Here is a 27,049-nt window from a genome sequence, read left to right as displayed (position 1 = left end):
GCAATTAAGTAATGAAAGAAAGTGCTCGCAACTGGCATCGTTGCTAGGTTCTTGAAACACTTCCTAAAGAGATGCAGCAGAGCCATCAAGTTTCACTGGAACTAATATTTAACTAGTGTGCTGTATCTAATGTTCAACCTTCTGAAAGGTCTGAAATGTAGCAGTATTGTACAGAAGTACTGGAAGAGAAATCTGACAGACTGCAAACTTGCCCTGTAGCAAGCAGAACCTCCAACATCAGCTGACCTGTTACTCTGTGTTGGCCACTCCAGGTACACTCACTTAGGAATACTCAGTACAGCTGATCTCTGCTTTCTGAGCAGGGACTGCATCACCTCTGAGCACACTGCACTCATCGCTGGGTGACTGCATGCACATGAACAGTTACAGCAATCATTGGCTTTTGTGTAAGGCTCTCAAGTAATGCTCATTACAGGTAAGCTTTCAACAGAAATAGGGAAAAGCTGTATATCAAATCAGATACTTCTGCAATGACAATAGGAAAAACACACGCAGCATTACAACTAATTCTATGGCTCTCACAGGCAGTGCAAATGGCAAACGTTTAAAACCATACTGACATAAAATAGCTCTGGTTTATCCTTTGTACCAATAGAGGGAGAGTATTTTTTGAAACCAACAATGGCACAGATGTTAGTCGCTATGTAAAAGCCCAGTACAGTGAAAAATGGTTCAGACAATGCACAGTCTAGCACAGGTTGCTATCTCCTTTCAAATGAGATATGCATAATCACAGCATTGCACACCAGAAACAGAATGTTCAGAGCACTCTGCGGGACAGTTGAGATTATTAGCTGGCTTTAGATTTCAGAGACTGGTAAGAAAAATGACATCACAGATGCTTCTCTGTACTCTTTTCTGAATTGTCAAGAACCCGTATTTCAGAGCTATCTGTTACAGCACTAGAAATCACCCTCAGTTTTGATTTCGCACAGAAAACATTGCAAATAAAGGAAATGTTAAATTCAAATATCAGGAAGATTTTTAGCTAACAAAAGTAATGCAGGCATGTGGTTTTTAAAGAGCAGCAGCCACCACAGAGCCACCCCCAGCCCAGGTCACAGTTCTTATCTTACCTCCACCTCCCACAGTGCTTTTGAGCTGGTTGCAGAAGTGGCAGACTGCCTCCCGGTCGTTCTGAGGAAGACGTGCTGCTTCTTTCTGTGCTCATCACAAGTCAGAAACTTCTCCTGCTCTGCATGAAACAATCTTACTACATCCCCCTGTCAAAGCCCAGAATGCATGATCAGTAGAGACAGAGACATTACCCACCAGTGAACAAGTTACAAGCAAGTAAACTTTTGAGTCTCACCCCTTTGAGGATGTCATCTTTATTATCACTCCATTTCATGAAAAGGACTATTTTCCAGCTTGTATTGCAATTCACAGAGTTGACCTAAAAGGAGAAACAAAACTGTTAGTCCCACTGTCCTGTGCTTGCATAAGCTCTGCCACAGAACTACTGCTTTATTTCTTTAACCTGGTGTTCATCAGGGCACACAAACTCCTGCATTACTTTAAATAAAGCCACTTCTGCATCTGCTCATGAAAAACCTAACTACAGATCTGACTCACCAGTAAGTCACACATCATAGAGCCATGGCTATTGAGTTTGAAGAATAATCTCATTTCTATCCAGTCAAAAAAAAAACAGATCAAATTTCAACCTTTGTTCAGTGCACAAAAGGTACAAGAGAAGTCTTGCAGAGACATTAAGAAGATGAGTTACAAGATAATTCTTAAACATCACCACAGGTGCTAATGAACTTACCAAGGTTTAATTTTCCTACAACACAAGCCCTAGCAGCTTAGCTGAAATTACAGAGGTTTGTACAGCTGTTCCCAACTCCTGTGCTACCAGCTCTGTCTGTCTGCCCTTACCTCATTGCATCCCGGATTATCAACAAGCTGATGACTGCTAGCATGAAGAGGTTGACCAGCGTTGACAGGGTTCAGGACTACTTTGTCTCCAATGACAACCTGTAGGTAAGCACAGCATCAGACAAACCTGAATCTCAGAAAGCATGTTTTTTTGTTTTTTGTTTAAGAAAAAAAAAAAGTGATGGGAGGAAATTGCAGCCTCGTAGTTTGGAGAGATGCCGGTCTGAATAAGAAAATCAGGATTCCATTGCACCAGAAGCTTACTATAGATTCAGTCATTCAGGCAGGAAAATAATCCCATACCAAGGGACTTAGAGGCTTACAGAAGAAACATAGCCTGTAATTTTGGTAACAAATCTATCTGCTGCTTCTCAAGAAGTTGTTTCATTGGTTAACATTTAACAAGTAATTCCGATAGCAAAAGGTCAGCCAAAAATCCTCCTCCTCCAAGATGCACTTTCATTTGTAAAATCAGACTCTCGACCAGGCTGGCATATGACTCAAGGCAAATGCACTTTATTATGGACAGCAAATGTCCTGTTCTTCCCCTCTGCCTGGGCCAAGCCTTACTTAAATTAAAATACAAATCCTCCTCCGGATTGAAGACAACTGGTCATTACGATAAAGCACCTGCAAATTCACAGGATTTGAAGAGGTTAATGGCCACTACAACTGCACTGCCTTGGCATGCATGCGTGCAAGTGTGTGCAAAAGGAACAATTACATGAAAATGCTTGGGATAGTTCACAGGAGGAATTATTTTATAAAGCCCACTGAATTTACGTGCCAAGCATACGGCTGGGTTATAGCACAGAGCACACTAATGCTTACTGATGCTGTGTTTTAGACAGACTGTACAACCAGGTGACTCAGATATTTAATTTCTTAAGTTTGATGCATGATCTCTTGTACAACAGTAATGCATTACACACCAAATGAGTTATTTTCCAGTCTTCCCATGAACAGAGCCATTTGATCTCATTATTACCTCATTCTTCACGTAAAATATTTGAGTAATTTTGATTCAAAGCTAGCAACACCAAAAGCTTAGATGCTAATCACTTACTCCAAATCTGCTGAAGAACCTCAGCAGTTCCTCTCATTTAGAACTGGACAGGAACTGTGCACAGCTACCATAATTAAGCCCCTTATTCCTTCCAACGTTCACCCATTGCATGTTTTCAAAATACAAGTTACCATAGCAATTTTTTCCACTCCCTCTCAACAGGAAAAAGGTTGTTTCTGCAATATCATGCACTAAAATACCTGTGTATTTCATTAATTGCATGACAGACCTCCTTCCAAGCTGCATGCAAACAATACATGAAGATGATTTTCTCAGCACTTACACTGTCTCCAATGGAGCGCAGCTTGTAGAATGGCTGTATGTAGAACCAGGAGCCTTCATTTCCAGCTTCATCCAAGGTCACCCTCATGGCATTCTTCTCTAGTAGAGCTGGCAGTCTCTTATTTACTGTTAAGTATTTGTTACTTTTTAAGTGAAGCAGCTAGAATAAGAATTAGAGTTCAGTTCTAGGAATGCTCGTTTTTCCTCCCCTCAACAGACAGTGAGCATGTATAGGACAACCACAGTGTTACACAGGAATCAAAGTAAAACCTAAAGCACGTTATAGGAAAATTGTGATGAATTCAGGCACGTTTCTGCTGGTGCTTATTTCAGTAGCACACTGTGCTCCTGCACAAAGCCCTTCCAGCTAACCTAACTGCAAATGCTTTAGGACGTGCCAAATGGTAAAAGACAACCAGCCAACTTCATGCAATAACCAAGCCCCTTCTGTCGTGCTCCTCGTCACCCACTGCCTTGAATTAGGGCAAATCGGACCTAGTTGGTAATTAGCCCTACTCCTGAAGGGCTGCAGCACCAAATCTACTGGAAGGTAAGTTTGCTTTGGTTTCAGGGTGATCCAGCATCTGCTCACGTTGTACTCCAGTTATTAAGGGTGCCTTTTTCAATTATGTAGTTATCGTTCTTTCCATTTTTCTTGGGTTTAACTTCAGTGGTATATCCTTTGCTTAAATGGACCGTAACTGCTTATATGTGTTCACTTTCCTCTGAGGCAGATTGCCATTTGATGTCTGATCACCTGGCTGCAAGAAATTGTGCTTGGAACTGCACAGTGCCATTTGCACACAGCCAGCGATGCAGCAGCACAGAAAGAATTCCCAATGAAATCATTACACGACCTCGGAGGAGAAAAAGCACAGCTAATCCATCACAAAAAACACTGGTCTATCTGCATCCTTATGGACTTCAGACCTTGCTTCATGGGATCACACTTCAGAGTGCTGCCACACTACTCAAAACTACAGATTCTTCTCAATGAACTTCATGAATTTGCAGTCACTCTCTCTAGGATTTTGCTTGAAGTCCCCCATTCAGCTTGCAGAGATGCTCACAACTCACCTGGATAACATTGCCATACTGGATAACTGTTCCCAGCAGCTTTCTGTTCTCAGTTTCGTTCTGCTTCTTTTCCAAATCGGCTGCATGCTGAAATTAGAGCCAAACAATTTCTTTGCTGTTTTATAGCCAGTGTGGCCAAAGCACCAAGGTTATCTGTAAGTGTTTCACAGAACTGGGAAAAAATGAGTGCACGATACAGCATGTTCCTCTTTGTTATTTCCAACAGCATTATTTCTCATCGTTTTTTCAATTGTTTGGTCACCATTTAAACAACACATATTTTGAATTTGACAAAATCTTGCAATAAAACATGAGATAAAAAAGATAGGAGAGAAATAAATAAATGCTTTATCATATTCCTGATGGTAGAGCAGGATTAGAAAAGAAATCTTAGCGACTGCACAGGAAAAGTTACCTGCATACTATATTCAAGTTCCATAACCTTCAGCTCATACAGAATTTCTTATTCTTAGAATACTGCCATGTATGATAACCAGCTCTTTCTCCATGAGAGCCTGGGGTACAGCTGCTCATTCAAACTCAAAAAAACCCCACCATTCAGAAATAGAGTGCTGCATAAATTGTTGCATAATTTTCTTTTCATTACTGAAAAACATTTTCTTTTCCTTGACTTCCGAGTATAGCATCAATAAAGATTTATTCGGGTAACACAGCAGTGCCTCAGCTATCCATGACAGTAACCAAGAAAAATCCTCTGCCTGCACAGGGTGAGGTATCACATGATTGTAAACAAGGGACATCGTGTGCTCTGTGCAAACATGATTAAGGCTTCGGACGGGTTTCAAAACCATCTCCCACATCTGACTGTCACTCAAGGAGAAAGAAGCACTTCTCTGGCCACTAGATGTCAGCTTCTCAAGCAGCACTGATTCACGATACCAAAGAAAGACAAGTGTCCCAGATTTTAAATCCCTTAAATGGCATTAACTTAAAATAACCTGACCTCAGCAGTGAACATGCCACAGCAGACAATAAATTGCACCAGCAGGCAAACAGAAGCCAAAAAAGGCAAGTGAATACGACTAAATCCTGCATTGCTGATTTTCATAAAAATTGCATGTCCTGCTAAAGAAATCCAGCTACGTGCAGAGGTAACAGATGCAGGCACACATTCTGGGGACACAGCCTGCTTCTCCTCTAAGACGTATTACAGAAAACACAGGGGCGTTAGTGCCTTCCACGTACCAATAAGTGACATGTGCTCACATAACTGACAGAAAAGAGTTTTGGTGCACAGGCAGCGCACACACGATCAAATTATTTTAACTCCATGCACCAGACTCAGGCACTGGGATGGATGTGACTGCGCACACCCACCGCAGAGGCTCAGTGCTGAACCATTCCCAGTACAACTGCACGGCCTCAGGCTCTCCCAGCCAGCCAAGCAGACAGCAGGTGCAGGCTGGGGCACTGCCTGTATGGACACACTCAGCTGGGGATAAACACTGGGAAAATCAAATCCCTGATCTCTGCAGGAACCCCGTCAGAAAACAGTAACGTAACAGTCCCAGGCACCTGAACTGGAAGATACTAAAGGAAGAGAAGACAACTTTAAATGAGACAGCAATCCAGAGCAATTACACAGTGTCTTCCCCGTGTGATACAGTATTTAGAACATACCTTTCCTTAAAATACATGAACCTGAACTCTCCCCTCCCCTGACACATCAGAAAACATAAAACCAGAAACCCCTGAGGCTTAAAGCTTGATGGCACGGCCTCCTTCTCATATCATCGTAGAGGGGGAAGGAGAAACACAGCACAAGGGACTGACCTCTGTGCTACAGCCAGTGAAGAAGTAACTTTCACCTGGTCAAGTTGTTGCTCCTGGGTTATAAAATTCTGTTTTCAGAAGCAAAATGAGCCTAACAGTCTCAGTAAAACGCAGGAGCAAGGCAGCCATATGGCAATCAGCAAATGACACTCTCCTACAGGGCCATTTTGTATTTCTGTCTTCAATGAGCTTAATATAGGCTTTAAGAAACTAAAAATACTTAGAATTGTAATTTTGACATGAAGTACTCCAGCCTATGCAATTTTAACATAAACATGTGTTTTATTTAACTCTAAAGTCAACAGATGGTATTTAAGTTAGTTGGCTTTTTTTATAAAAAAAAAAAGCAACTCTAAAAACAGCAATCAACTGCCTGGCTGGGTTTTCAACTGCTGAACAACATCTTACCCAGAAAAATATTAAATACTGCAAGCTAATAAGGAAAGAGAGGCAGTCTGGCCTTATAAATTAGTCATAATTACCCAGCAACCTTTACATAGATCCAGCAGCAGCGTTTACATGAGAAACCTCAGCAGATCTATCAGCCTTTCTTTGCTCCCACGGCACAAGCAGCACAGCTAGCACCCATCACTTCATGTGCTGAGCTGCAATCCCAAGAGCCTGCTCCTCTGAGTAGCTGTCTGCACCATCCTGTCTGCACCAACAGAAAAGTACAGGCCCACAAAGAGCACCACTGCAGTCAGCACAGGTCACCAAGAGAAGTTCAAATGGCTGTAACTCCAACCTGGTACCATGCATCCCACTGTTTGGACACAGGCTGTGAACAGTATGCCATCACAAACCAAAAGGTGTTTAGAAGTGAGATCTCAGTCAATGCCTCAAAAGGAGTCTTGTGTAATGATTTCAACACCCTCTGCTGGTGCCTCCTTGGTAACTGTGGGAAGGTGACTAGAAATGCTTCTTTAAAGCAGTACAGATTAGAGTGTTTATAATCAACAAGCACCAGAACATGAATACTTACGTGCAGTTTGTTGAGTAGCACTGCATCAGTCGTGCTGTTAGCTCCTGGCTTTGCTGCTTTCCAGAACTGTTTTTGAGCAGAGTACCGGTTCATAGGACATAGTTTGAACAGACAATCTACAAAAACAACGAAATAAGCATGGAAATTGCTTCAACCATTTGTAATTAACTAGGATTTTGCTGCTAGAATTGTCCAAATATTTCAGCAGCAAGGAAAGCTTTATAAACAAATTCCAGAAAGCTCTTGATCAGACGCATGCTTTTTTGGGCAACAGGAACGTTGCCCCATGAATGATAAAAATTAACTGCTGCTGCCAAACATCTGATGCAAGACCGGAAAATTCACCGCTTGTCCCAGTCCGAAAACCCATTGTACTAAAATGGTAACACTTCTCAATGCTTTCCCAGGCAAACTGATCCATCTTACACACTTTCAAATCTTGCTTTTCATACTTCAGTTAGTACGTTGCATCACCCCGTGTGATTGTTTCAAGGTTTTGTTTGTTTTAAACGAGTCCCTTCTATTGCTAAGGAAAACAAGGCACAAGAAACTGGTGACAACAGCACGGTAAGGCTGTGAGCAGAAGAAAACACCCCTGTGTGACAGTGTGAAGCAGCAGAGGCACTCAGTGCACAGCTCAGAGGCAGAGGTAACCCCCGGGATGCCGGGTTCCTCACCAAGTTCACCACCTCTGTTTACTTAATGTCCTGCCCAGCAAAAGTCAGGAATTACAGCTGATAAGCCTCATTAAACATACATTTTTATATTCAAGAGATGCTGGCTTATCAGTAATACAACTGAATTAGCTGTATTTACTATTTTTTGCCCATGTGCCGCTAAGCAACCATACAGGCAAGTAAACAAATTAAGCTATTCAGAGAGCACCCAAAGCAGCAGCCTGCACGTTTGAGCACAGTGCCCCACATGCCAGCACAGCTGTTCCAGCACCTCTTTGGAAACAATGTGGCTGTAAGGCTTGGCTGCTACCTCACATATCTTACAGGCACATCAGGTGCAGGACCTGCAGCAGGGGCAGCCAGGAGCAGGCTGGAGCAGCAGGGAGCGCAGAGCCCCATCTGGAGCACTGACCTCACAGCACTTGGGCACTTTCCAGGCAAGCACTCTTCCACCTATTTTTCCTTTAGATAAAGATGAATCACAGTGACTGACAACACAGAGCAGCATTCAGAGCTGCTGCAGAAGGGCACTTTCAGTGAAGATGATGCGTTGTAAGCAACACATCAGTCATAAAATTTTCTATTTTTGCTTAAACCATCAGTTCACACAATGACAGCAATTAACAGAACCACACGGAAGAATTAATGGCATGCCAGATTTAGTCACTGTGCAAGCACACTTGCTTCCAGGCTCTTCAATCAGAGAAGTTTCCCAGCCAGGCTTCACTCCTACCTGCAGAGCTGCCTGCAGCAACCCCCCTTGTGAGCATTTGACCTTGTCCCACACCACAGAGAAAAACACGACATGTTTTTCTTAGGTTTCTTCCTAGGTAAAAAGCTACAAACAATAAAACGCTTCTATTCTTCATTCTAAATCTGTTTCTTAAGCAGCTGAGGAGACAAACCAGGTGTAATTTGGCATTCACCTCAACACGGTCACCAGAGGCTGGTTGGAGCAGCGCATTTCACCACAGATCTACGAGCCTTCTGTGCATAAAGATTGATTTGCACACTCTACAGGCTCACGTTTCCAAAAATCAACATGCAAGTACGAGTCAGCTGAGCACCACCATGGTCAGAGGTCTGCAATCACAGCAACAGAGAAACCGAGCTCTTGTCAGATGCCGCCCTCGGGTAAGTTGGGCCTATCCAATAGATCCAAAACGAAGCCAAAGCAGTGAAGAATCTCATTGACTTCCCTGTAGACAAAAGCCCAGCTCTCTGCTCATGGGCTCAGGAAGATTTATTGACCATGAGAGTGGTGAGGTGCTGGAACAGCTGCCAGAGAGGCTGTGGATGCCCCGTCCATCCCTGGAGGTGTTCAAGGTCAGCCTGGATGGGGCCATGGGCAGCCTGGGCTGGTATTAAATGTGGAGGTTGGTGGCCCTGCGTGTGGCAGGGGGTTGGAGACTCATCATCTTTGAGGTCCCTTCCAGCCCTGGCCATTCTGTGATTTACCAAGCCAATAAACAAAGCCATCACTGCAGAGTTAATCACACCATACAAAACACTGCTTGTTGAACTTCACCTGCTAAGGAACGCATTTGGTGTTCAGATCCTCATAAGAAGCAGTGAAAGAAGGCAGAGTCACACACTGAGCAAGCAGAAAAATGAAATGCTACATAACTGCTGGTTAAGTGAGGGCACGCTGTCAAGCACAAACACTGAACAAAGGTCCAGCCGGGAGGAAATAAGCACCCACGTAACCGTGTATTACCTCATTGTGCACATGCACAAAGAGGATGAATGGGATTTATATAGACACGTATTAAACATGTGTTTCAAGCTTTCCAGGCTAAATTCTGCTCTTCTGTCAGCAGTCGTTTTGCCTCAAGTGAAGAGGATTTGCACATAAATGCATGCGAGTTCTCTCTGTTTGGGCATCTGGATCTCCACCCGGGTTCTGCCACCTGAAGCTCATAGAAATACACCAGCAATGTGTGGTCGTCCTCTGCATGCACCAGAAACACAGAGGGATAATGAAGGCATATCAGGAACACTAGAAAACACCATGTCCTGAGGTATGCTGGGATGTGGAGAAGGAATAACCCTCCAGGCCATTGCTCCAACCACAACTGCCCCTTCGGACAGATCCAGCTGCAGAGCACTTTCAGAGGAGGAAAAACATGAAGATGCTTCATTAAGCCATTTACAAAGCCTGCTGAGTATTTAACACCAACACAGCTACTCCTTCATTACTTGATTAAAAAAAAAAAACAACTGCTTTTTGCACAGCAATAACAAAATTAAAAGATTAGCAAATCCCCACTGGAATTTAGGAGTTGCTCTTTCTTGTGTTCTGTATCTCCATAGCTGGTATTTCCCCAAGGGTGAAACCCGCACGCAGTAGAGAATAAATACAAGAAAATAATAAAATCAGCATCCTGGAAAAAAATAACAGGACAGCAGATGAAGAGGCAATGAACCTGGCAGTGAGGGGAACATGGGACATCCAAGTTCTCAGTGCCAGTGACAAAGGTCTTGCAGTGCTCACATGTTCACAAAGATGGTAGCATTCACACAGAAAGAAATTATTTCAAGACAAACTGAAGACCTTTTCTGTGTTTAATTGAAATATTTCCATGCAGGAGGTATACAGAATAGAAAAATACATATATTCAATCCCATGCAAGTTTCACCTTCCCAGCAGCCCTTGCAGCACTACACTGTCTACTTCCATACTTGCTCTTTTTGACTATTTGTTTATATATTTTTTCTATGTTTTATTTTTTCTATGTTTTTCTATTTGAATTTGTTTAAAACATGCTTAAAAGATGACAGCCTAAGAGGCTCAAAGAACATAAAGCAACAGCAGCTACAGGAACGTGTTCATTATTAATCATTCCTGCATTTCCATAAAGAAGGAGGAGAAAAGAACCCGATCTACTGAAATTACTGTCTTTGTGATGAGAAGACATCCTTTCATTTTCACTTTGCAGTGAACGAGCTTTGCTCACAGTAGAGCAGGAGTGTTTCAGATCAGAATTGTGTCAGGACACACTGATTGTCTGCCCCACTATCGCAGCAGAGCCCACTCCATCAGCAGCTCCAGCCTAAGCAGCAGGCAAACAAACCTCAGCTGCATACGGTTTGCCAGCAGAAGAGCACTGAAGTCCTCTCTCACATTGCCAACAGTTTGGTCATGGAACAACTGGGGAAAACATCAGTGCAGGTCAAAAGGACATCCGTATATCAAACCGGCAGATCTCACTCATCATGATCACACGTCACTGCAAGGCAACCAACACTTTGAGATTCCAACTCTGGACCAATTACATGACTAAATTATCTGAAATTTCTGCTGCATCTTACCCTTTCCATGAAATTTCAATGCTTTTTTTTTTTTAAAGCACAAAGTAGAAATCCCCCTTGCAGCTAACACTTCAATGGAAAGGCTGCGTGACCTGTGATTTGAAGATATTTTTTAATGTTAAATTAACAACCCTCCATTCATATCTGTAAGATGTTATGGCAACGGCTCTCCTGCCACAGTACTCACTTATGAAGAGTTCTACTGATGGAAATCACTACTTGATTTGTCAAGCTGTAACAGTGTAGGAAATAAGGTAGCTATTATTAACTTAGAGCTGATGCACGAAATCAAGGAAAGAAATAAACCACAATAGTGGTTTCAAAGCGAAAGAAATCACGCAATTGAAAGATGGACACTAAATATCAATGTCTATTCAATCAAGAGCACTTATTATTGTGATATGCATTAAAAAGCAAAGATGTTTTAAATAGGAAGCAGAATGTGCCTCCACCCAGTGCTGTCAGTAACTCTGCAGTCACAAACAGGGTGCCAACATGCACAGTACAACTAAACATCGCTGTGGGATAAAGCTGCTCCTTGGTTAAAAATGAGCAAGGTAACTTCATTCCAAGCAGGAGGAGAAGCACACAGCTCCCCCCGCAGGGAAAAATAACTTCACCATGCTCTGCACACGCGGCCATGCCTCGGGGAAAACTGAGAATGAAAGCAAAGACATCACACAGCACAACAAGCAAAGGCCTCCAGAAGCCCTCCTAACCACAATGGTAACAAAGTGCCCAAAAAAACACCAAAGGAGTAACAGAAGAGAAACACCTTTAAGTAAACATTTTAGGTACCGAAGAGTTCACGATACACCAGTGTTTGTTTTATTTCTGCATGTAACCTCTTTGGTCTCCTTCAAAAAGAAAGCTGCTACTCGAAAAGAGAGAAATATTTAGACACTACATATACAGGCAGTTCCAAAAGGAAACATTTGCAGGAAAGACCAGTTACGTTTTTCAACCTCTGGTATGAGCACTGCTGAGTAAAGGTGCTTCATGAAGACACAAAGCCCCGAGGAGCAGCAACACCAGCAGTAGGAATGAAGGCCAGCTGTGCTTCACCACAACGTTCTCCCCCAGCAGCAGCAGGAGAACATCACACCCTGAGGCAGCCAGGAATCAGCACAACTCCCCGAGAAACCTGATGGGCAAAGAGTGCCTGTCTGTGTCACTGGAGCGTTATGGAGCACATTGTATCTATGGATGCTAAGGAGCAGGGAAACAAAAAGGCAAAAAAACCCTCAACACCTAAAGGAACACATGAGAAGAGTTCACAACTGCAAACATTTATTAGGATTAACCCAGGATCTGAAGAAAGCCGGTGGTTTCAGCCAACGTTTTTACCCTCTTAGATCATCTCCGCCTCTGGTCCTGCATGAAAAGAAATCCTGGACAAGAGGCAAAGCTCACCAAGAGGCAAGTTTGAGGGACGGTCCCTTCCCTCTCCCACAGAACTGAAAATTAAGCCCTACATGCAGCAAAGAGAAATATGTCATACTTTATACAAAGGGGATTCAGCAAACTAAGATACGTAAGCACTGCAGAAGCATTTTTAAATAAAGCACCTTGGCTTCAACCTTTGTCAGAGCCTCGAGAGCTGTACTCTTAACTCAGGAAGCCATCCTCTATTTCCTTTTTAATAGTTTACACGATAAATCCCACTGCGAGGCACTAAAACACAAGTGTCAGAATGTGAACACGGCGACATTCTTCCTTTGGGTCTTTTCAGCGTCTGTCTGTAGCATTTTCTGCCAGAAGCATCTGCTGCCTGCACTTCATTTTATTTCAACTGTTCCCCCTTTGGATATAATGTCCATGTTTGCTTCTTCACTTTTTCCTGCTGCTCCAGGATGGAGTTGCAGCCCTGGATGGGCCAGGAAGTGGGGGCAGGAGGCAGGGAAGGGTTTGGATATGGAGCAGGGGAAGAGCAAGGAGTAGATCAGATTTCAAACACCATCTGAACACATCAGTGAGGAACAGTATGGAGTGAACATGGCCGGGCTGTTAGAGCTGGCTGAACAGCACAATGCAAGTTGCTTCTGTTTAAACACATTCTGTGTGCATGCTGTAAGAAAACCACAGCACATTACAGAAGGCAAAAGGCAGAATTTTCAGCTGTTCAATACAGTAACTTGATTTTCAGCCTTTAATGCATTTCAACCAAACGCATTTGGCTTAGGCAAAAAGCTCACGTAATGTCCCACATTGGAGGGACACCACAGAAATGCTCGGTAACACTACTGAAGTCTAGCTTAGAGGAACTGAAGAAATAATAAACCTGAACTCAGTGCTTCCATTCTTCATGTGGTAACAGCATGCTTGGGATACCTCACCTGAAAGGGCCGTTGGTTCCTTCCTGCTCACTCCCCAGGTCGTGGCCCTGCTGCCTTCCACACAACTGCCCACATTGCAACTTCACAGGGCTGAAAGACCCTCAGAAAGTTTACTCAGCTCATCCTTTTCTCAAAGGCAGAAGCAGCCATGCCTGCTCCATTCCTGACATAGCTCCTGTAGCAATCTATCCCTGTGCCCCACTATTTCTGTACCTAACCTGTTTGTTTTTACAATTTAAGCCATTGCTTCTTTCTTTTTCCATGCACACACGGCCAACAGAACATCCCCTCTCTCAGCTGGATGCTGTGCCCAAAGCTGCCAAAACGCAAGCCTGTTCCTGACCATCGCACTCTGTTGGCTCCTCTCTTTCCTGAAGAACAAGGTGCAATATTACACAGCATGCTCCACATGAGGCTCTGCCAACAAGTCAAACAGGGAAAAAAATAATTTACCATGTCTTTTGGCATCTGTTCTTTTTATATATTCCAAAGCAGTATCTGTACTTTTACTGACAGCACAACATTGACTCCTCCTGTTCCAACTCAATTCCTAAAACACCTAGACCCTTCCCCAGGGCACTGCAGCAGGTGCCTGTATTCTCTCCCTCCCTGGATTTGGCCATCTCAGTGCTTTGCCATATGCCCCCACTGAACTGCAGTGATATTTTTGAACACATTTCTTCATTTTTCACGATAATCGAATGAATTTCCAAGTTGTGTTCTGCTCTGTAAGGCTTGCAGCAAACCTACCAGCAGCATGGCACAGAGCAGTACCATAAGGTGCTGCCACGCAGATGTTCCAATTTCCAATAAATGGGTGATGGATGGACTTAAGCAGCACTATGTGTAGGCCTTAGCAAACCAAAGAAAAAATGAAATAACGACGAAAGAAGCCAGACCTGTCTTAATTATAGGAAACAACATCCTGGATTTGAACAGATCAGCCATGCTGCTGAGCTGAGCTCCAGTCTCACGCACATAGGTTTAACACCAGTGTCTCCATCCATTTTCCCAGTGTAAAAGCTTTATTCCTCACTTCCCGTTCCTGTGCTTGGCTGAGCCTTTCACCTCACTTACTGAGGCCCACTCCCTGTCTCTACTTTAAACAGTCACCCTCCTTTTGGCAGGGGACCAGAGATGCTCTTGCTGAAGCCTATTGAATCTGCCTCCCAATCTGCCCAGCTCTCTCCTTCACGTTTGCCACTCCTCTGCTCAGGAACAGAGCACACAGCACACCCACAAATCATGCAGCTAATTAAAATCTGGATGAACCCTCTATGGCACAGCCTTAGCACTGAAGATTGCACACTGACTGCTGTTTTAAAAAGCAGATTATGCTGACGATTATGCTGTGCATACTGTAAGTGCAAGTGCAGCCATCTATTTCATCTGCCCAAACTGCCTGCAGCAGCATAGCAGTGTGCTGCAGTGCAGGACAAAACACTTGGAGCACTTCTACAACGTACAATATTCAGCTAGTGTAGAGAGTTAAGCCTTGCCAGCGCTGCTGCTGGAACAAAATCCACAGCTTCAGAGATCAAAAATGAAAGTGGAAAATAGTCCTAAACTAGTAAAGCAGCCCCTTCCAGGAACAGCCAAACAGCACTACTTGACCAAATAAGGCAAGTGAAAGCTCTGAGCCAAAGCAGCAAACCCACGTTGTATTACAGTCAGACAGCTGGACAGCAGAAAGGCGAATCAGCCCGTTGCACTGGACCGGATTGCAAATGGGAAGAACAAATGTTCAGAAAGCAGGAGCGGAAGCGCAGCCTGCCAGCAGAGGCTCACAGGCATTTGTCCCAGCCTGCGGGAGCCTACGCTCCATTCTTACGGGATTTTTCCTTAGTTTTTAATGCAATGCCATCATCCCAAACCAGCTACAGACTCCCTATTGATTACGCCTGGACAGAGGTGCTGATGGGGCACTTGGCGTCACCTGGAGCGTCCTGCACTTGGTGCAGTGAGACAGGCAAGAGAAAACCAAGCCTTCCCTGCACGGGGCTGCCACGTGCCTCACCCTGCTGTACAGAGCTGCCCTCGTGCTGCTGGACGAAGATGAGCAGAACACTGTCCTTTTTTCCAACTTCAAAAGAGACTGAGCTGAAATTTAATGCAGGAAAACAAGGACCTAAAACATCCCTTTAAGGGAAAGTTTAAGGTTCATTGCCTTAACTCCTTGTCCAGCTAAGCAGAGCTAGAAGTTTGGATTTAGGTGCCATAATGCTACATGACAACTTCTGCCTCTTTTGACTGGACCGTTTGAGACAAAGCTGAACCCAAACCCAGCATGATGCTGACACTTTCACAAAAGCATGCAAGCAATAGAACTCCCAGCTTCTTCTTCAACTCCCCTACAGGAGCTGCACCAACCCAAGAGGTGCTCCTCTCCCCTGTGCTCCAGGGACTCCCCTCTGCTAACGCCTGGCTCCCACCGACCCTCCAGCAGTGACACCAGTGCTACAGCAACACCAGGCAAGGAGCACCCATCTGTACGCCCAGCCCCAGCACAGCCTGCTTCCCAAGCCTGTTTAGCCTCAAGAACACAATATTTACCAGTCAAGGAGTTTCAAAGCCTATTAATTAGTGCCTTCCCACAGCCTTTGTGAATCAACATATCCATTCATTTCAGTCCCCTCTTCTGCCAGCTGCCAAGAGATGAGTGAATCTGCACATCAGTGTGTCTTGGGCACAGCTGGGAGGCCTTCACAGCAACACTATTAGCTAAAGAAGGGGAGGGGAAAAAAGTGATGATATAATCCTTGCCTAGCTAAAGCTACGACCCAGGTAAAGCTTTTCCTTAGCATTCAAAGCACACACTTTAGATCCAAATGTTTTTCCCAACCTTCAGCTGATTCTGGGGACAGAATCTATGCAAAGCCCACAGACCACAGCAGCAATGCACAGGCGCTGCCCAGGGAAGCACCAAATGACTGCCCCAACATTGAGGCCACACGCATCTGACTTATCAATTTATTCAAGCTACTTCATGCTAGATCCATTTTCCAAATTTCCTTCTCCACAAATCATTATTTTTCAGTGTTCTAAGCCATATTTCATCTGCCTTATGACATAATGACAATACATCAATCAGTGGCAAAGAAAGCTGGATTCAGAGTGATGGATGGGCTGGGAAGAGTTATTAAATACCACCAGCTGTATCCCCAACTGAGCACATCCCACGCCGGCATCAGTGCAGTCAGCAAGGAGCCCTCCTGGATCACAGACACCATCAGTAGCCACAAAGCACTGACAAACTTAAAGTTCAGAAAAACGGCACTGAAATCTTTCAACATTGCTGGCTCCTCACCCCTCTTTCCTTTGTTACAATTGCTTTTTTTCAAGTATTATTTGTATCATAATCACACTAAAAATGCTTCCCAGCTGTTGGTGTCAGATCTTCCAGCCTCTATGCCCAGATCAACATCAGGTTTACGCCCTTCTTTCAGATACACCTTCCTTTTTGACGTGTGATATTGGCACTTTAGAACAGCAGAAGCATCTACAGGCAGACACTCTAAGAGCCACACCACTGAAAAGCAGCATTTCTTCAAACAATACAGAGAGGTGCAGAGCAAAGCCGTGACAACCTTGACCAAACCCAGGGGGCCATGAAGCGCCATCTCTTTCCCCTGCCCACCACCATAGACAACTCCAACTTGCTCTTCAAAAGATCCCTACATGCCTTCAAAGCTTCCCCCGACGATCGCACCCAACTCTTGGCAGCACGGAGCTCTCAGGACCGTTTGCAGGAGCAGATTCGTGCAGCTCTTCCCATTCTCCTCCCCCAGCCTTCCATGGCCCAAAGCAGCTGCTCCTGCCCACGCCGCCCCCCGCTCTCCTCCATGGCAACACTTCTGCGTACCATAGGGAAAAAGAGAGAAAAAGGGATCATTTGTGCCCTCAGATCGAGCACTGGAACACTATTAGCAATCGGGAATCATCGCCTTCTGCAATTCAGTCAGTTGCTGACATTTCAATTGGGATTGGACTAACTGCACATGAATGCAACAAGCCCAGCCTGAAAGCTGCTTGCCCAGGACTGTAAAGCACTGAAACCCACACAGGATAGTGCCTGATGCAGACTGCTGAAGAAGCCATTCTGTAGGTCACCGTCTCTTATGGAAGGTGCGTTTCATCACACAGCTTCCTGTCTCTCATTACTACAAGTATCCATCCAACATCATGTATCCATAGCTCCCTTGGGCTTCTGTCCACTACATGAAGATGAAAAGAAATATTGCAACCCTACCACATCAAAGCGTAGATGGACACAGTTTCTTCCTATACAATCTGCAGGTTGATAAAATCTTCCCCTCAACACACATGGAAACCTCTCTCACCAGGACACACAACTAATTTCACAAGTGCTGTGCAGCACCACCTCCCAGCACACCGCAGGGACTGTCCTCAAGGTGCAGGGCTGGAGGGAGGCGCACAGGACAGATGCACAGGGGATTTATCCAGGCTCACAGCCAGAACAAGGTGCGATTCAAGCTCCATGCGGAGATGTCCACCGATGACCCCGTGTGGCACAGATCTCAGGAGGTCAAAGCACCGCCCATCTCTTCCAGCTGAGTTGAAGAAAAAAGTGCAAGAAACTTGTTTTCAATTCTTCAGCAGAGATCAGAATAATCCCGGATTACATGGCAATAAATACAAGCACTGTTTATGGAGCAGTCACTTGGAATGATGGAAAAAAAATCTAGATAAACATAACTTTGTATTTGCAAAACAGTAAGTATTTATAAATAAATGCCCTCCTTTCTACTTAGCAATACCAGAGTACCATGCCTTTATACTTCTTTAAAAGTCTAAATATTTAAATTATGTTTAAAATTAGCATAGTGCAAAAGATTCTTCCAATAATGTATCCACCAATAAAAATCATCTTCGGAGGTGGAAGAAAATCTTCGGGCTTCCAGCAAGAGCCACATGCTAGCTGAGATATTCAGAGCAGCTGAGTCACTGTGGTTTTCTGAAATGAGCCTTTAACTACGACTTGAGGGAAGGAACTCTAAGTGACAGGCACTTCAAATCACTGAAGGATAAAAGTTAGTCTTTTAAAGTTACTGGGTTTTTAAGTCTAAGGCTGCAGTTCATTTTCCTGCCACTTTTTTTCCCCCCCCAAGTACTTTGATGTCTAGTTCCCAACACAGTGTTTAATTTTAATCCTGTATTAGCCATAATTTAAACTCTGCACGAGCACAGCATTGCTCTTCAGAGCAGTTAACCGCTTGGTGACCAGGATCTATGCCTCAGAGAAACTCCTGCAGGCCAGGGATGGCACACAGTGAGCACAAATGTCTGCAGCAATGGATTTGCAGGACTAATCTGAGGGTTTAGCGTTCAGCTCTTTATTTAAAAGACAAAAACAAAACCGCCCCATTAACAAATCCCTTCCCATTTCTTGCCGCTGTGCTTTTACAGCTACAGCAGTAGCAGGCCATCAAGGCGAGGAGCAGGCTCACTGCACTCAGCAACGCAGGGCAGACAAGCAGATCCAGGACTTCCTGCTGTCCCCAGAAAGGGGACAATATAGAATGCAGGAAATGCATACATCAGGGGCACCTAAAGGGAAAGCACGGCACAGCGAGGAGGAATTAGTTTTGCACGGTCAGTTGACAGCTCCATTTAATCCTCTCCCTGTTATCAGACAAAAGCATTTGGAGCCCAACTGACCATAGCAAAGGATCACAACGATTCTCACTATAGCAGATATTTCCATAGTGAAAGCTGTAACATCAAGCTGGAAGAAAATGCTTTGTGAGAAGAGCAATCCCCTCTCCTGAAAATGTCTAAAAAAGAATCGCTTTGTCTGACTTATTTCTCTAAGAACTTTCACAGCTTTCCCCACAGTTTTGGTTTGTTTCTTTTTCCCTTTGAATTTCAGAAAGTGAAAAACCTCACACGTTTTCATGTTCTTTTCAACAGTTACGTGAGAGTCTCCCTGCCCACAAACAGCCTCCCCACCACACAGCCTCATGTGAGGGCATCTTCCCCACAGCCCTCTCCAAACCGACTGCCACCATCACCTCACTGCTGCAGTCACTGCTCAGGCCACGTCCACGCCAAATGGAATGAGCAGAGCTGCAACACAGCCGAGGGCTTCCCTCTATCAAACACTTCACAGAAACAAAGCACTAATTACTCACACTTGTTCCCATCATAGAAACATTTTCTCAGAGCCATGTGCCTCTGAGGTCCTCAAAGCTGCTTGGGAGCACTGGGAATGGAAGGACCAAAAAGCCATGGCAATTGCTGCTGACCATTCAACATCAATCATGCAACTTCAGCTAAATACTAAGAGCAATGAAACATGAAATCACCCTTTGATTTTTGCACCAGAAAAATTAGAAACTATGCACCAGCCATAATATCAAGGTTAGAAGATGCTGATGTGAAATCCTAGTGGATGCTCATATAAGGTTCTACATGAATAAAGAATTCCCTATACATACACCCTCCTCTTACATTTTTGTATTTCTTAATGTGTGCTTATATAAATATACATTCACACGCACTACCTATAAGGAGACAGAAGATGGATAAGCTGTTAAATTCCAAAGGACTCTCTGCAGACAAATTCTGATCCAAATGCAGAATTATCTTTTGTCAAGTTGTCTCATATTTCAGCACTAATGCTGTAATCTACAGTAACCACACAAAGAAGTAGGGAATATTGGATAGGGATGAAATTGTCAGTTCTTCCTCTTTCTGAGGTTGATTTGCTACTTTCACTGAAGAGGAGTCGAGCACTGAAGCAACCACTCCATAGATTATTTATCCCAAATTCCCACAACACAAAACCTTTAAGAACACAACTGATAGCATATGGGGAAAAAAAAATGCGTATTTGAAATTAGAACTTGTAAATCATATTTGAAGGATCTTCTCCTTGTTGTCATTCTTTATGACCAGGGCCATCTGCCTGACAGGGAGTAGGAGGGAATCAATTTTCTGCCTATTTTAGCATTCGGCAGCAATAAAGAGTTATCTTTAAGGCCTGCACTGCCTTCAGACTTTATCCTGCAGTCTTTAAGACATCAGCTTGCGGGGTGCTGGCACTGCTGTTTGAAGCATGGAAAGGGGTGCGTGGTGTTGGGCCATGAGCACGCAGTGCCTGCAGCCCCAGCCAGATGCTCCTGCAGCCCCTGGTGAAGGTGCACAATTCCTGTTTCCCAGAAAACCTCAGTAACCAAGCTCCTCCTGCAGTCCAGTACTACAAGTTCTATTGGCTTTCCAGCATCACTCTGTTGTGATCATACAAGTATGGAATAACATACTTGCTTTTAAATCTGTATGTTTCTGAAAAACAGAAGCCAACAAACTCCAAGACACAACTTTTGCTCAGTACTGAAGTTGCGATATGAACGAAGAGCGAAAGGCAGCTGGATGCCTTGGATAGGAGCATCTACAGGAAGGAGCAGAAGAATGCTGGAATTTGGCTTCAGCACAGACAGCCAAGACTCTTCTCGATCCGTGCCACCATAAATTCACCGCATCGTTCTTCAGCCCTGCTCTGAAACCTTTGGTGCTGATTAATCCAAACCTGTACGCGGGGCTGATGGAGCATTCATCAGATCAGTACCACCATTTCTGCTTTCTGAAGTGAGCCAGAACTCCAGCTCAGTCCTCTCTGGACACACTCAGTATCCCAGCATGTTCAGGCTCTAACAATTCACTGCAGAGTCCGCGGGGAGGGAAGCAAACATTTCCTCTTTGCACAGAGAGACTGATTACATTCTAATAATACTGAGATTTATTCTTGTTTCTTAGAAAACAAGCCCCAGCTTTACAGCCTAAGGAGCAGTCATGGGCTGGAATCCCTAACACAAACAACTCTGCTCGTACCCCGGTCCCAAAGGCTGTGGGGCACCGTCCCTCCCAAACCCTGCCTTCCTGGGCTGGTTAAAGTTAGCTGGTGCTGGCTGGGGACCACGTGCTGCTATGGAGGGGGAAGGATTTCTGTGGATACAGCCAAGATTTTTTCCTTTTCAGGATGGCTACTCTCTCATCCAGTTCTCACTTCCTCATGCCTGCAAGTCCTGTGCTTATTTTTTCCCTTGTATAATTTTTAACTTCAACAAGCAGAAGGGCTGACATTCACTGAATACAAGGTCTAAGTGCTACCAGACTGTTTTTGCATAGCAAAGCATTTTGTACCCTTAATAAAATCTGAACCAGAGATAATCTGTTCCAGCTAAAGCAGGAGCAAATCCTGCAGCAGTGCTTTGAGCAGTGTCACTGCTTCTCTGCTGGCCGTGGAGCACAGAGGTGATTTCTTACTCTAAGTATTGGACTGAGAGCCACGGAAAGATCCCTCACCTGAAATACAAGGAGTTCTGTCTTCACTGAACTTCTGTGAGTTATATAATCAAAACACAGTAGTTGCCAATATGAGAACTCAACAGCAAGTATTTTCACAAATTAGGTACAAAGTTAACTGTAACTCGAGTATCTCCTAATGGGCTGAATAATACACATTTCATTAAAATAAAATTTTCCAGGAACACTGCATTTAGCATCAGTCAATCTGTAATGGCTATTCCAGTATCTGAAACATTCCCATGAGACATGACAGCCTAAAGGCTCTGACTTTCGCAATAAGGGGACAGCAGTCAGCTCACGTGCTCAGCATCCCTGTGTGCAGCAGGGCCAGAGCAGCTCCCCATCAGCTGGGCAGGCCTCTGCTTCCCTGAACAGTTCCAGGCACTGCTTCTGCTCTAACCTGGTGATGCACACAGAGGCAGAAGTTTGAATGGCAAGACCATCCTGAAAGAGGAACCCAAATCCTGCAATGGAAATGAAGGAGCATTCAATCTCCAGCAGCAATATGGGAACAGAGGAAGATGCAGGTGTCACAGGCTGCTCGCTGCAGACACCCGGACCAGGTCTGGCCTTCACTACAGCCCATTTTTATGGCTTGCTGTGCTCATCCAGGGCCTCACCATTCTTATTCCGACTGCTCTCAGACAAACTGAAGCACTGCCAGCATTACTTCTCAGACTTACAGCTGCAGAGATACCACCAGCTTGGTTAATCTCCCCAGATTTGCATTTTTTTCATATTTATACCCAAAAAAACCCCAACAACTTACACGTAAGAAAACTTCACTCTAGCCAACTGGGGAAGGGTTGGTCTAATCCCTAACACCTGTTTCTCTTCCAGTACATACACAGTTCTTTCCTCACAAACCTCTCACTGATGACTCTACCCACCTGCTTTAGTATTTGCACCTTTCTGTGTAAGACCCCTCCACCTCTGCAGCACTCAGGTTCTCCCAGCCAGAAGTGCTGGCAGTAAATCTGCAGTTTCCCTGAGGGTCCTCTGGCAGCAGCACATGGGTTCTCAGTATTGATGAAGGCCACTAGCATCTCAGTCTTCACAGCTTACAGAACAGAGCAAAAGCTTTCAGAAGAAACAGAGTAAAGTATATGGAACACAACTGTTGAAATACCCTAAATTTTAAGCAAGCCACAAATTTTAATAACTTTGTTATATTAAAAGATATGTACCAATGTCACCCCACCCCCACAATTCATTAAGGCATTTCACTCCCTTGGGCTCTTGTGACTAAGTATAATATTTCATTAAATATCCTGTTCATACTGGCTTATGTACTAGGGAACACACTAATTTTAGAAAACTGATTAGCTAGTTCTTTCTAACCGAATGTTATTGTAGCTAAGGTCAGATTTTGCACTGAAACTATGGCAACAAAGCCACAGTATTCTTTTGTCTACAAGGTTGGGGCTAGGTTTATTAACAGCACTGTTCTACTTAATAGCTAAGCACTGCTTTTTGGCAATCCCTCCCTTGATCCTACCTGAAATAGGCTGAACTTTCCACAAGGGAAAAAGCTCTGACCTGTGAAAGCAGTTGAGAAAGAATGATCATTCGAACCAGAACTCTGCTTATTTCTCATTTTCAGTACGTGGTCACTGCCCTGCCTGGTTCCCCCATCTACTGCTTCAGCAGCAAAGAACCTATACCCGCATTTTTTAGACGGGCAAACGAAGCACACAGGTCCTAAAACCTCACAGTCCAACTCTCCCTGTTCTTTCGCAGTACCTGAGCCAACAGACTGTGCCATGCACACACCACTCCAGTTAACCATATTAATGGCCACTTTATATTTCAAAGGGGCTTCGCTCTGCCTTCATCTGGATGCAAAACAGCTAAGATGAAAGCGCTTACCCCAGAAGCTGGCAGACAGCTGCTTAACCACAGCACACCAAGCACAGACCAGCACGCAAACTCAGCTCAGCCAGTGCTCAGCGTGTGCCTCAGAAGCCGAGCAGCCCCATCTCCTCTTCCTGTTCAGTGCCTGCAGCTCTTTTCTTGTGCCAAATGAAGACGACTCTCTTGTAAGCCGTACCACGCAGACCTTGTCTCCACCATGGCCTTGGTACCCCAGCAATAGGATACAGCAGATGTTTGGGAATGAGGTGTTCAGGAAAGCACTGCACCTTGCCTGCCTCCTGCCTGGGAAGGGTGGGAGGATGTTGGGTGTGCTCCTGCATGCGCTGCAGCAGCTCTCAGCTTGGATTCCTTCTGAGAACCTTTCAAGCTTCAGCAGATACAAAGCACATTACTGTGTGCAAAAACACAACATTTCTGTCTTTCCAGTTTTTTGAAAGCTCTAAATGCCACTGTGACAATTGCCTATAACATCTGCTTGTATGTAGGATGCAGTGGGCTAAAAACTCACATTTCAGAGGCAGCGCTCAGGATTTCTTGATCAGATAAAGGGCATCAAATTCAAAGGCCTACTCACAGTTGGCAGTTTTCTGGTACAGTTATATAAATACTTCAACTCATACTAAAGGATTCCTCATCAAGCCCATGAAAACGTATTGCAGATATTTAACAGTATCCTTCTGCAAGATATATTCTTCCACCAATAAATGACCAATACTTCAGTCTTAAAGATGTTACAGGCACAATATTAGACTCTACTTTCCTTCTTTCCCTCATCCATCATTCTAACCTTGAAGTTTCTTTTGATTTTCCACTACATCTTATCAGTGTCCTTAGCATCAGTTCTTCTTTGCATGACATTTGCCTCTTTGGGAAAACAGAGAAGTCAGATAAGCAGGTGCTCAGTGCTGCTGTCCCACTTGGTGTTCAGTTTTGGTACTCAGCACGTGCATTGTAGTCTGACTCGGACAGCACAGAACAGAGGAGTCACAACTCCACTGCACCCTGCACAGAGCTCTTCCAGGCAACCATGCTAAGCTTTCAACTCAGCACTCAGGCACTTCCAAACATTCTGCCTGGAATGAAAAAGGAATTTTGCAATTGCATCTGTTATCTGTTCTCTGTTATCAAAGTGAAAAGGCCCCATTTAGACACGAGTTCAAGCATTTTAAAAAACGTCTTTTAGTTAATATACCCACACATTTCACCAGCATTACAAGTCTCTATTCCAAGAGAAAAAGACAGCTGAGCCTGGCCACGCAGCCATGTCCAGCACGTTTGTCTCACGGTCAGGTCAGCCCTGGAACCTGCTCCACTCTGCAGAGCACCCACCCCAACTCAGGCAGTGCACACACAAGTCACCCACTTCAGATTATTCTACGTCGAAGTTTAAAAAGCAATCTGAGCTGATATAATGGCTTTCAGCAGACCAGACATAGGACAACATGCACAGGTACGTGGGGAGCAAGGATTTCAGGCTGCACGCTTATCTGAAGCCAAACACACAATACCAAGGGGTTTACACTGCTGAAAATTATTCTGATGAGTACAGGGACAGAGCTGACCTACCTTACCACCTAACAAGTGCACTTTAATGCACTGCTAATGTTTCTGCTATACTAAGAGGCAGAGGAGTCTGGGTGTTTATTTTGATTATTTCACATTCTAAAGTGTTTGGGAAAGCTGAGCACGCAACCCTCTAACTGCCAATTCCCTCAGCCTCAGTTCTAATGCTGAGCTGCACACCAGTCTGCATCAGTTGAACAGGGGTAAATAAGGAAGTACACACATAAATCCTCCAACCCCACTGCCTGTATCAGCACTTATCAACACATAAATTCCATGCTCTCCTTCACACCACTAATGGCAAAGCTAAGAACAAAACTGCTCTCAAACATTTCTGTGATGGAGGGGCGCTGACTTCAACCAGTGCCAAGCACAGTGCAAATTTAAGAGAAATCCATCAAAAGAATTGGGACGTGCACATATATACATCAAATTTCTGTGTTAAAGCCTCTCTGCAGAGCCCAGGCCATGCATGTGCTGAAGGTGAACTTGCAGTTTGAAGCCCTTGACCGCAGCAGGGCCGTGGCAGTGCCAGACAAGCAGGGCAACTGCTTCCTGACAGCAGCGCTCATAAAGAGCACACAGTATGGATTAGGATCAAAAGAACAAACAGAATCTGAATCGCTCATCTTCTGCTTCTCCATGAGGGTATTTTAAGTCTAAGAGATATGGGTTCATTCCTTGAACATCTTGCCAAAAAAAGCGTGTTGCCCAGCAACTACTAAAACAGCGCTCTGGAAGGAGGTGGCTGCTGGAGGAGTTAACCCATCAATGCCTGCTTCCTGCAGCACTGCAGGGCCCAGCAGCCTGCGTGTCCCAAACACAGAGCTGCCACAAGCTGCTGGCAGACGGGCTGCCTCACTGCAGCACCAGTGTCCCACACCAAGCAAACACGCTGGGCTTAGCACACTGCTACGCTCCCATCCAAAATGAACACAAGCGAAGCCTCTGTGAAAGTACATCCAAGCAACCACAGCAGATCCAGCAGCTGCAGCCCCAGCCTCTGCTTCTGCTTTGCCACTGCGCCAGGTCTGACCCGTTTCATTTGCAAAGCAGCAATCTGTCTCTGTGCATTTAAGCACAAATCATTCCTAATGAAATAGTGTGCTGCTTTTAACCCGTCTGGAGGGTCAGCTCTAGTTCGTACTTTCCACATAAATCCATGCATATCTCAGGCATGTTCATTTACAGTCACTGCTTGGATGCACAGTCATACTCACAGGCAGCAGACTGAGCATCAATTCCAGCTGTATAAAATAGCAAAATGCCTTTTTTTGTTCAAAGCAGTGCAGATAACTAAGGAATTGTCACACTTACTTTTTTTGGAGACTTCCATAACTAGGATTTCTTCCAGGAATCTCATCTGCACACAGTGCATTCAGACAAGCCACTTACTTCCCCATGAATTTTCATATCAACATTTTAAAAAAGAAACACTAGTGAATGCAATTCTTGAGTCCTATCATTCGCAAGGAATTTTAGGGGTTTTTAATGGAATTTGTTGAAGCTGAAGACACGAAGGGACAGACATGCACTGGACTTTAAAAAAAAAAAAAAAAGGAAAACCAAACTCAAACAAACACAAACAAACCAAACCACAGCATCATTTAAAGTGGTCCTGAAAGCCAGAGAAAAAAAAAAAGAAATCTCACAGACCGTAATCACCACTCAACCTCAAACCACTCTGGGTGCTGTCTGCATCTGGGGGGGGTGGGAAAAGGAAGAGAGAAAAATGAGCTCGCACACCTCCAAGCATTCCTGTAATATTCTGAGGACAGAAGACATAATAGCATTTAATATGTGCAATAACTGCTGGTAAACCATCATTGCAACTTCAGTGTGTTGAACTAATAAC

General features: G+C 44.4%; 1 protein-coding gene across 1 annotated transcript in view; it reads right to left on the bottom strand.

Annotated features, from left to right (window-relative positions):
- ITPR1 (inositol 1,4,5-trisphosphate receptor type 1) overlaps nt 1–27,049 on the bottom strand; it is a 145,651-nt gene that overhangs the window by 105,652 nt on the left and 12,950 nt on the right. The window contains exons 4-9 of the mRNA XM_052678430.1: nt 7,104–7,219; nt 4,328–4,414; nt 3,252–3,410; nt 1,903–2,001; nt 1,334–1,417; nt 1,098–1,244 (exon numbers count right to left, since the gene is read on the bottom strand). Of these exons, the coding sequence (XP_052534390.1) occupies nt 1,098–1,244; nt 1,334–1,417; nt 1,903–2,001; nt 3,252–3,410; nt 4,328–4,414; nt 7,104–7,219 (692 nt within the window). The remainder of the gene's footprint in view (nt 1–1,097; nt 1,245–1,333; nt 1,418–1,902; nt 2,002–3,251; nt 3,411–4,327; nt 4,415–7,103; nt 7,220–27,049) is intronic.

This window comes from Tympanuchus pallidicinctus, unplaced genomic scaffold (genome assembly GCF_026119805.1).
Source record: "Tympanuchus pallidicinctus isolate F22 unplaced genomic scaffold, pur_lepc_1.0 scaffold17, whole genome shotgun sequence".
Classification (NCBI taxonomy): domain Eukaryota; kingdom Metazoa; phylum Chordata; class Aves; order Galliformes; family Phasianidae; genus Tympanuchus; species Tympanuchus pallidicinctus.
The sequence above is the reverse complement of the archived record's forward strand: the minus strand, read 5'-3'. Positions and strand labels throughout refer to the sequence as shown.